At 43.4% G+C, this 12,165-nt stretch overlaps 1 protein-coding gene across 1 annotated transcript in view; it reads right to left on the bottom strand.

Annotated features, from left to right (window-relative positions):
• Window positions 1-1,305, bottom strand: part of LOC311047275 (neural-cadherin-like) — a gene marked incomplete at both ends in the record, with an annotated part of 231,151 nt that extends 229,846 nt beyond the window's left edge. The window contains one exon of the mRNA XM_084059930.1: window positions 258-1,305. Coding sequence (XP_083916056.1) covers window positions 258-1,305 — 1,048 coding nt within the window. The remainder of the gene's footprint in view (window positions 1-257) is intronic.
• Between the last annotated feature and the right edge of the window lie 10,860 nt (window positions 1,306-12,165).

The raw sequence follows: 12,165 nt of genomic DNA, 5'->3' as shown, positions 1-12,165 counted from the left end.
TTTTGGATATCTAATACCGTGATATGGCATAAGTGTTGTCTTTTCCTGGTTTTAATCACTTAAGCCCTATTTTGTATTTTATTTTATTTTTTAAGTATAACAAAAATAGCCAATCTACATAAGCTTATGTCATCACAATATCGATATTGAGGTAGTCCAGCCCTAAGACAAAACACATAATGTGCACATGCAGTCAGACAAAAAAAATCAATCAATTTGGATCAATTTGCATGTAAATTAATTATTCAATTACACACCTCTTTTATCTTGAATTTTAACAGTGAGCTCCACAAGGGGTTCAGTCTCCCTATCCAAGCGCCGGGCTATCACCACATCACCGCTGTCGCTGCCCACGGTGACAGGGCTGCTATCTGTGTCTGGGGGGTAAACCAACTCAAAGGTGGCCGTCTGGAACCGGGTGGGACTGAGGCTCATTATGACCGAGCCGACGCCGGCGTCCTCGGACACGTTGGCGGTGACCACGGTGCCAGATTCCAGCAGTGCCCTGGTCAGCCGCCGCCTGGCCCTTCTCCCCCACCACGACTCCTCAGACTCGACGGCGGGGCGCGCGTTGCGCCACCTGTGTGGAGTCACGGTGACCGCGACGGCCCTGCTGGTCAGAGGAGGCCATCCGTGGTCTCTGGCGAACACGTACAACTTGACCGTGGACGGCAGCCCCAGAATGGAGTCCACCAGCAGAACTTCGCCCGTTTTGGGGACGACGTAGAAGCTGCCGTTCTTGGGAACGGACATGTACGTCAACTCCGCGTTCTTGCCACCGTCCGCGTCGGCGGCTCGCAGCCGGTAGACGACGCTACGGAGAGCCGTGGTGTCGTTTAAACTTATGTGAACGTCCGCGTGGCGAAACACCGGTTGGTGGTCGTTGACGTCCAGAACGTCCACTTTGACAGACGCGACGACAACATGATCCTCCGACGCGCAGCCGGTCTGGCAACACAAAGCCACGACGCTCAGCAGGTACTCGGAACGCGTCTCTCTGTCCAAAACCCTGGAGGTTCTCAGCAGGATGTTCCCACGTCTGTGGTGAGCGAACACGCGGAAATCCTCGCTCCCGTTGCCGGTCAGTTTCAAGCGCACGCCGCCGGATGATCCTGGACCCGGGCACCATTTTTGCGCGTCGACGCTGCGCTTCACGGGGATGATGCTCAGTCCGTTCACTTTGGACGCCGGCGGCGAGTTCTCAAAAACATGCCCGTGGAAGAAAGGCAACCGCGTCTCCTGCGTTTTGTATCCGAACACCGGCGTCAGAAGGAGGCAGGGGAAAAGCACCAGACCCCAAATCATCATGTTGGTGACAAGTTGGAGCCTATACCTCCGATCGGCTCAGGAGGAGTTTTGACGGCAAATCATCGGGGAGAAAAAAAAGGCAAACGGGGGGAGAAAACCCAACAAAGATTTAAAATATCTCCTCCATACTTGTCCACGATCGATATTATCCTTTACGCTGGCAGGTCTTTCATGGTGTAAAGGTGCGTCGTGTCCGTCTGTCAGTCAGTCAGTCCGTGGCTCCATGCATTCAGCAGCGTTCCTTCCTCCGCAGGCTGTTCTTGGCTGTTCAGCACTAGCGCGCTGGACAGCGCTGGGCAGGGGGGGGGGCGTGGCGGCGCACAGGGGACGGGATCCTCTCATAAAAGCCCCCACCCCATGCAGTGAGCATCGCCAAAGCAAAAGCACCCACCACCCAAAACATGTCCATCAATGTTGTCCATGGTGGATGAGTCAGACTACTCTAGAGTCGACCTGGGAACCCGTTCAGTTAAAAAAAGAAAGAGGGGGGGAGAGAGAGAGCAAGAGAGATAGAGAAAGAGAGAGAGAGAGAGAGAGAGAGAGAGAGAGAGAGAGAAAGAGAGGGAGAGAGAGTATAGTGTTTCCCCAAAACGGCAGTTTTGGTGAGCAAATTTATTCTGTCGTTGTTCAAATGTTTTCGAAAATGTAAACATTTCCAAAATGATTTTATTTTTAGAAAATTTCCTGATGATTTTTTTTTAAATAAGATTTTTTGTAACAAAGAAAAAATCTGAAATAGTGAAAATAGCAGCCCATAGCAGCAACAACCAAATATAACTGCCTGAGCTACCAACACATACAAGTCCAACCCCAGCACAAACACACACACACGCACACACACACAAAAAGTTCACAGATCCTCATCATGACTCAGATGCCTTCTCATACACAATCCATTTTTTTAAAAAGCAGCCAGGCTTTAGTTTATGTATAGAGTCAAAATCAATAATCAGGGAAATACATGAATGCATTGCAAAAGGGTGAAATGGCTGGCTGAGGTCTACATAAAACTAAAAGCCCCATGATTTCAGGGCTGTTAGGTTGGGTAAACATCACATTATCACTGCATGAGGCCCAGCCTGATGCACTGAGCAGCAGCCGTATGTGTGCAGCGCTGCTTGCAGGTAGTGTATGTTCAGCAGAGTGTTCACAATGAATTGTCATCATCATCACCATCATCGCCACCACTGCCCTGCCGCGCCCCCTCGCTCTCTGCCAGCCTGCTAAGCTCCATGAGTGCTCCTAACAACCTTATCTATGAGGTAGCCAGCCTGAATCTCACCAAACACACATTTCCAATTCCCCTGCACCTTGCAGTCTGCAACAACTCGGAATGCTAAATATGACATACATTTGGAAATAGCTACCTCGTGTTGTCAAAAAAATAAAAAATAAAAAAAGATAAGAGAGTAATGGAATATGCAAGAAAGAGCAAACTGCAGCACTGTGTCCGTTGAGACTGCCATTCGGCTCCTATTTTTTTCTGTTTCTTCATTGATTTGAAGATGAATTTCTCAGCTGCAGCTCCTACGATTCAATCCAGTTTGAAGTTTCATTCCAAAATTCCGCTGACAGACAATCTTTGCCAATTTGACGAAAATCAATCATTGTAAATTTAGCCGTCGCTACTTTCTGCAGGGAAATAGCTTCTGTCTGTCTGTGCTCTTCTCAGGCAATAACTTTGGTAAGTGGAAGTGTGCTCCCAGACAATTTTAAAATCGAGGCAGAGCAATATGGTTCATATCGGAATTGATAGCTGCAAACTTTGATTTGCTGAATATTGTGTATCGCACACCTACAGGTCTAAGCAGCCCTCACTGGTGTATTTGCTTCATAACAATCCCTGATCTATGTAGGAAATTGGGTTTCAAGATATGTGAACTGAGGGCACTTATTATAGATGCCTCCAAATGATGGTAACAAAGCCATTTTACCTTGAAATGATAATGGTTGTTTCACAGAAACACCTAGTAGAGTTTGAATGCGTACAGTATGTTGCTTTCGCCCCCCACAGCACTTTTGAAAATAACCTTATGTGCCACATACATAGCGCCACTGTGTCTTTGAACTTTAAGTACTCATTGAATGCAAATCAAAAATCCTGTTTTTTTTTTCATCATAAACTGTTCCACACGGTGAAATGCAGCGTGACTGGCAGCAAAGGAGATAGCATTGGGAATGAATTCAATCAGACGCCTTCCACACACTAGGGAACACGACAGTTTACTTGAGGGGTTTGCAGCTGTCTGTGGAGATGAAAGGCCAATGTACATACGGTACATACAAACAAAGCTGTGATGAATTATATTTAAAAAAAACATCTTTGTGAATCCTTTTCAGCATTCATCTTTCCCAAACAATAGGCTAGAATTATGTAATGCCTGGGTTGTGTGTGTGTGTGTGTGTGTGTGTGTGTGTGTGTGTGTGTGTGTGTGTGTGTGTGTGTGTGTGTGTGTGTGTGTGTGTGTGTGTGTGTGTGTGTGTGTGTGTGTGTGTGTGTGTGTGTGTGTGTGTGTGAGAGAGAGAGAGAGAGTAAGTGAGTGAGTGAGGGAGAGAGAGCGAGCAAGCTTTTTCAACTTGCATCATGGTCCAACTGCCAATTTGGATCCGTTCTCAGTGGGGAAAGTGAATGTTCACAGCTCAGATTTTTTCTCTCTTCCCATCATGAAGGTTTAATACTGTGGACTAATCAGACCGTAACAAAACGGTAGTCCTGCTGGGATTTCCTGACTCTGTGGTTAGGGAGTGGGCCAACAACACGGCAGGTGCTGCTGGCAGGCTCCACAACCATTCTGTGAAGCGTCGAAGGTCGTTGTTTTCCGCGGTGTGTTTTGGTCTCTTTGTGCCCAAATAAAGGTAGAGTTGTACTTGGTTACGCATCATGTAGCACACCTAAAATAGCCGATCTTCAAGTTCTGTACATTTTTTATGTTCTGCACATTTTCAATACGCTACACCGGTGCACAGCTAAGTATAAATCACGTTTAAGAGCTGCAGGGCATGAAGGGAGAAAACACCAAAGAAATCACACCCAGGGATCCAGCCGACCAATGATAGAAAGCTTTATGGATACTTAATTAATAATTGAGCAGACTCTTTCCTCTCACTCCAATAGGAGCAGGCTCTCCTTCTTAAAGGCAAAGGTCAGAGCCTTGGCAGAGCTTTGTGAAGTGTTGCTACCTTGCAGTATGTTTACACTCCTCAGAGGGGAGATGGGGTGAGTTGGGGTGAGGTGAGTGTGGTAGAATATCTGCAACAACAAAGCATCATTCCTCCAAACAGTACTTTTGCAGCCTAAAAAGCAGTCAATGCTACAATATAAGTCACTTGTAAAAATACAAGGACGCGCACACACACACACACACACACACACACACACACACACACACACACACACACACACACACACACACACACACACACACACACACACACACACACACACACACACACACACACACACACACACACACACACACACACACACACACACACGAGAAAGAGGGAGAGAAAAGGGTGACAAATTAAAGGAAAAAACATCACCAAAGTGTCTTAGCCACCGCGAGCCACCAGAACAGCATCGATGCACCTTGACATAGATTGTACACAACAAAAGGTATTTGTAGTTCTCCCCTGGGGATGCTGCTTCTCTGCATTTGACCCATCCTATTAGGAGCAGTGTGCAGTCCCATGGGCCTGGAACTCTACTGGAGGGATGGAACACCACTCTAACAAAAACATATTCAGTCATTTGGTGTTTTGATAATGGTGGTGGCCAAGGACTAGTCCAAAATCTCCCATAAGTGTTCAATTGGGTTGAGATCAGGTGACTGCGAACTGGTCATAGCATATGGTTCACATCATTTACATACTCATTAAACCATTCAGTGACCGCTCATGTCCTATGGATCGGGTCAGTGTGATTCTGGAAGAGACCAGATAGAGATAGATGTGTTTCATCATAGGATAAAGGTGTTCATTTAGAATGACTACCCTTCCCCCTAGGGGAACAAGTAGACCCAAACCATGGGGTAAAAATGCCGCCCACAGCGTGACAGAGCCACCAGACCCCCTCACTGTCGTGGTCAAGCATTCACCCACTTGTGGAGAATATGGGGAAGGATGACTCCACTGAACATATCACTTATTTTTTCATCTAGATGGTGTTTTTTACACCACTGAATTCTCAAATGTCTTTGTAATGATGTTTATTCACAACAACCATAGTAGAACATCCCCCTACGCATAGTTGTTGACAAGACTGTACTTGTAGACAGTCTGATCACGTCCTGAATTGATATTCTCAGTCACCTGAGGAAGAGTTAGATCTTCTGTTTGTCCTCATGTATCACACTAATGCATGAGCATCACAGTCATTGAATGTCTGCTTTCCACCATAATTTTGACTCATTACTGATGTCTCTCCCATTGATTCAAATGCAGATGTCACTTTGGTTAACACATACACACACTAGCCAGCCTTTGTGTCTGAAGCTCCTGCCATCCATGCCCCAATAATGAACCCGCTTTCAAAGTCACTTAGATCTTTTTCTCTTTCCATCTTGATCCAAAATCAATGTCAACTGGGCCTGCTCAGCATTTTTATTCATGCCACAAAGCATGATGGATGTAAATTGTTTAATTGCATCATGAAGTACACAACACTCTGGAAGCAGATGCATTTGTTATAGTCTCTCAAGCCAGACTATCTCTTCCACAAGCATTTGAAAATTGTGGCAACACATGCTTCTACTCTTATTCAGCTACCTTCAATTTATCTCTCGTCTGTGTATACTGTACAGCAGGGGTCTTCAACAGGAGCTCCGGGACCCCTAGGGGGTCTCAATTACTAAAGGGGGAGTCGCCAAATCTTTGTGTGATAGAATATTATTAATTATTTTTCTACATTAACCACTTGGACCCTAGCATCCCTATTCTGGGGGGAACATTCGCCAAAAATAGCCAATCTACAAGCTCTCAACATGCCGTGCTGCGACGTATTGTTTGTAGAGCTTATGGCTGAAACAAGATGAATTAAATAATGTTTGTAACTACACATGTTATGTTATTTAGCCATATACCTGTATACTGTTTGCTAAACCTAAAAATGCATGTTGTTTGGTGTTTACCTGGTAATCCAGTTACTTTGTAGGACTTAATTGTTTTTCTTTGCACTCTACTTACGTGATCATATACCCTGTCGTTTGTTGACTAGGGTTCAGGAGTCTTCATAACTATGAATTTACACTTTGTAAGTCACTCTGAATAATTAAGAAAGCCTGCTAAATGCCATCAGCGAATAAATTATACACTTCGGATGACTAAGCCTGCTGATTGCTATAGGTGTGAATATTTACACTGATCATTCATTCAACCTTTCATGGTTGGCCTGTGTGCCCCACACACCCATGGAAAAGCAGCTCGGAGCCATACGACATCCCAGAAAAACACAGGCGGCAACAACAGTTCATTGTAACATTCCTGTGTATTTGGCACCCTCAGGGCATTTTCCCAGAACAAAACCTTCAGGCAAAATACAGTTATGGCAACTGGATAAATATAAAGACATTCCCCTCATGTATTAGGTAGCACTAATTAGATTTGATCGGTGAGCCCCGTGAGGATCCGCCAACGACGCTTCTACTTAAGCTCTTCTGTAGCAGTGAATTAATGTCCATATTAATCTTGAAGCACCGTTTGAAGCACGGTTTAGTCTTTACATTAGTCAGTCATTATGGGTGTCTTTTCTCCTCATAGTGACAGTTTGTTTTACCACAACAACAGAAAACAAAAAACAAGACGAGACAGAATATGACTCGAGTCTTTATTTTCGATGCCACATGCAGGGCATTTTGTTCATTGACTGAATCAATTGAGACAGTGGTTCTCAAAAATGTTCATGTCAAGGACCCCCAAATTCATATGAACATTTAAAAAAGGTTTTGTGCCAGGGACTCCCATAAGAAAAGATTTGTCAACATTTGTCAACATTCTCGAATAGCTGAAAAATAAAATAGGGCTTGAATGTTCCTTTATTTTCCTGGGGTTCCCCCGGATCCCCCCTCAAAGACCCCTTGGGGACCTCGGAACCCACTTTGAGAACCAGTGAATTAAGAGACTATAATACAGTGAGAACACATACCACTTTGAAAGAATACGCTAGAGATTATGTCAAGGTTAGTGTGTGTATTATTATAGTACTGTACTGTAATGAACAAAGCCTTCACATTCAGTAGAATACTGCATCTTCTTTGGGATTTTAATAATAATAATGATAATAATACGTTCACATTATGATTAGAGCCTCGGGCTAGTGCGATTAGCACTGTGTGATTAGCACTGTGAAAAAGCTTAGCTGATTTGATGAGCATTTTTGTTTCAACCGTAAAACATCATGCCTCGCACTCATATTGTGCACATCTTAATCCAATTCTGACACAAACAAAAATAGTCAGGAGATGTAGCCTAGTTATTAACAATAAAAGAAAGGGAAAATCACACCAACTAAATATATATCACAGCCACGTAAAAGGTGAGATGTAGAGTTTCCAGAGAGAGAGAGAGAACATGACCTAATTCATGAATTATTTCACCACGTCTGAGCCTTTTGTCCTTTCTATGACACGAGTAGTTCATTCAAATTCATCAATATGAAGATGAGACGATGATTATGATGAAACCGGCTTAGTCAAACATGAACTAATTGAACCCTATATACTTCATTGACCAGCGTTCCCCACAGGTCTATACTAGACATGCTCCTTTTTTCCCTCTAGTCTACACCAAATATATTTGCTGAAAAATAGCCTACAATCTCACGTTACAAGCTTGTAGATAGGCTATTTTCGCCAAATATTCACCTCAGAATAGGGACACTGTGACTGAACACAGAAAAATACAGGTGCCAACTGTAACTGAAACTGGTTCTTCAGAGTGATGGCATAGAAGAAATATTTTTGGTTCCAGAAAGAACCTCTACACCAAATAGCCGATCTATAAGCTCACAACGCATCGCAGCGCGATGTGTTGTGAGCTTGTAGATCTGCTATTTTCAGTGAATGTTTGCCTATTAAGACATGGTTTAAGTAGTTAAAGGTGCCTCAAAGAACAATCAAAATGGTTCTTTGACAACAACAAAAAAAGGTCCTCTAGTCTAGAATCATATGAGTTCTAAGAAGAACCATCAACTCTTCTTGTGTAGGTGATGGTTCATATAGCTTTCTAAAGAACATTCAAGAACCATCATTTCTGTGTTGGCTCGTGTCAAGTCGAATGGAACGTTTATACATTCAAACATGCAGCATCATCAATGTTTCCAAACAACTGCCTTCCTGCCATCAGAGCTATTGATCCACCTGTCACAAATTCATTATCTGCTCTTATTTGAACAGCTCTCTTCACCCAGAAAGGTCCTGACTCCATGAATCAGTGAGCTGTCACTCAGTTGGCTCAGTGCATTATTAACCACTTACTGCAAACTCTCTAGTAGTGAAACGGACTTGAGTTACAAGCTTTTTTCTGTCTACACCAAAAATAGCCGATCTACAATTTCAAAAAGCTGTATCTGATCTGCTATTTTTGGCTACAATCCATAAGCTCGAAGATCTGCCATTTTTGGCCACAATCCATACGCTTTTTTTTTTACTAGATTACAGGGATCACAGGGATGTTGGTTTTCACAGCCATGTTCAACATAGGGAAACGCATAAGGAACAGTAGCACACAACTGGCCTAGTGAACTGCACCTTAAGAGCACCGCACCTTGAAATCTCGCCTCATGGCGGCACGTTTATGCACAGTATACACATCTGCATTCAATGCCAATGTTATGTACATACCTGCTACTACACATCGTCTTCCTTTGTCTAATTCCCATCGGGGTCGCCACAGCGGATCCTCTGTTTGCATCTGTTTCTGTTCTCTGCGTCTTACTCGGTCACTCTCCAGCCACACCTGCATGTCCTCTCTCACCGCATCCATGAACCTCCTCTTTGGCCTTCCTCTTCTCCTCTTGCCTGCATGGCAGCTCCATCTTCAGCATCCTCCCAATGTACCCCTCATCCCTTCTCACGAGAAAACTACAAAAGCGTGCACATAAAAAAAAAGAATGTCATTCTTTCTACACCTGTATACCTGCATGCCATGTGACAATAAAAGTGTATTATGATTCTGAACACGACATACAGCTAAAGACACTACATAGAATCTCCAAAATGCATCCATACTTCCTCACACACAACATGTAAGTGAGGCAGTTTGTTTAATGCTACAATGTCTGGGTGGACAAAACTCCTGCTATACTGGCATTTTTCCCCATCTCCAAGTTTGATATCTCTGTCCAGCGGGCATTATAGTGAAGTGATGACTGAGGGGATGAGCGGTGTCATTTTGCTATTGCTAGGCGTGTGTGATGGCTCTGTCGTTTGGGGAGGTGCGTGTGTGTGTGTGTGTGAGATCTGTAACAAGTATTATTCCTTCAAATACTGTGATTTTAGAGGCATTATTTGTGAAGTTTGTTTTTGTTGGAGATGTCTGGTCAATATGTTGCAAAACCATGGGGAGCCGTTCAGGTTGGGTTGTGGAATAATGCTTTTGTAGAGTAACAACAAGAGGCAGGGGGGCAACACAACACAACAGACAGGCAGTGCTCTGAGCTTACAGAGTCTTTGCTGGGATCGTGTGTGGATAGAACTGATGAATTTCTGTGAACCCAACATTATTTTAACCAATCTGTTTTGGTAGAGTATACTAACACAATATAACTAGTACATCTGCAGTGGTTGAATGTGGCCTACATACTCTTCCATTGAGACATTTAGACCTTGGTGTTGGATAGGACTCGTACTGGTAGACACGTAGCACTGCCCTGAAGCTCTACATTAAAATTCTCCCCATAGCAAGCAGACGTGCTCCATTAGCTCAGTAGTAGAAAAAAATGGAAATATATGTGAAAAGAATGAAAAATGAAAAACATATTGGCTTTAGTAGGCTGAGGGTTCAAGTGGTTCAAAGGTGCTGTACGTTTATTGTTCAAAAATTAAAGCTCTATGTGTTTAGTTTAGGCTAATCACTGCTATAGTGTTTGTTCAGTAATATGGGTCTCCCCATCTCTCAGTAAACAGAAAATACATTTATTTTGTCTGCTCATTTATTTGCTTCATCCAATTTCAATTGCTTATCTATGTATGTATGCTGTGTGAGTTCTCTCTCATATGTTTGGATCCCATTGGTATGATACAAAAAATATATTTCCAGGTACGGATAGCTTCAGACGGTATCCCTGCCTGAAAATCTATTTTCTGTTTGCTAAACAGACAGAGAGACCCCTATGTTACTGAACAAACACAACTGCCATCAGATCCTAGAGCTATTTAACAGTTGTTTGAACAAAAAACAAACAAAAATAAAAACCACTTGGGTCCCCACACACCACCTTTAATGAATGACAGCTCTCCAAGTCAATAATCCCTGGTGTTCCAACAGAGATGTGGGCTATTATGGCTCATTTACTTTGGACCGTGATGTCGCTAAGTGGTCCCCAATGGACAAGTATAAACTTTAAAGGACGTTGTGCATATCTGTCTTAATAGGGTCCCTGGGCTAATGTTTTGTTTTTATGAGCTGTGCTGCTTCTCCATCACCATTCACCGCCGTCCAGCAGTTTATCGTAGGCTACAGACAATTTTGAGCTTATATTCAACAAGCCCCAATCATTTACTGTCTAATAAAGCACTCCCATTGACTTTTTCCGGAGAAGCAACGCTTTGAAATCGATACAGCGACGTTGCTTTACCCGGAGCCCTCGTCTCTCGTACTCTCTCCCTCTCGAGCATTTCCCACTTGACATGGTGCCAAAGGCCACTGAGGACAAGCCGCCAAGTCCTGTGTTTCATCCACAGCCTGGGGTTCCAATTTCATCACTAGTCATTAAGTTGCAAGCTTAGCAGCGGCTTTGCTAGGATTCAGGCGCCCTCCTCTGTCTATTTTAATGAATTGCAGACAAACTGCAAAATAATTAGTGTGCTGTAGGAAGTGTGGTGAATAAAATTTACATTATACCACTTTATCCACATCCTTGTTATATTGGGCAAGGACATCATTTGAAGAAAAGAAAAAAGAGGGAAAAGAAATTATCCACTGCTCCAGTGTTTTTATGTGCAGATAGCTGCTCTCTTATTAATATTGGTGGTGGTGGCAATACTAAGAATTTGAGCCTAGATAGGATTATCAAATCCTGTGCTGAGGAATAACATGCACCCTTGAAACTAAATACATTCAGAACCAGCCACTTAATTATAAGGTTTGAATATTTTGAACATTCTGCTTGCTTGAGGTGTAATGCACACTTACATAATAGTAGCCTTGATACACGACTGTCATAATATCATTATATCATTACACACACACACACACACACACACACACACACACACACACACACACACACACACACACACACACACACACACACACACACACACACACACACACACAGCTTTACATACATACCTCTCTCTCCTTTCCCCACATTAACTCCGCCGTCGGACCATGGATGTGTAGTAGAGTAGACAAGTTGTAACTCACTGTCAGTCTCCATACTTTTACCGCTTAAAGCCATGCCGTCATAAATACGTGCAAAGGAAGGCGGGACTGTAGTTTCAGAGAGGCGCTATTCCTTTTTACGCAATCGTAATATTGACAAAACTTTTTCACTGTGGAAAAAGTTCCTAACTTCCTGAGTCTACTGGCCAATCACAGCGGGTCTCGCTGTGATTGGCTAGCAGACCAGGAAGTTGGAACTAATGTGCATGGTGAAGTGCTATATTCATAGAGTAAAAAAATAAGGCTATATTCTAT

The sequence above is a fragment of the Gymnoscopelus microlampas genome (genome assembly GCF_963454915.1).
Source record: "Gymnoscopelus microlampas genome assembly, chromosome: 6".
In the NCBI taxonomy this organism is placed as follows: Eukaryota; Metazoa; Chordata; class Actinopteri; order Myctophiformes; family Myctophidae; genus Gymnoscopelus; species Gymnoscopelus microlampas.
The sequence above is the reverse complement of the archived record's forward strand: the minus strand, read 5'-3'. Positions and strand labels throughout refer to the sequence as shown.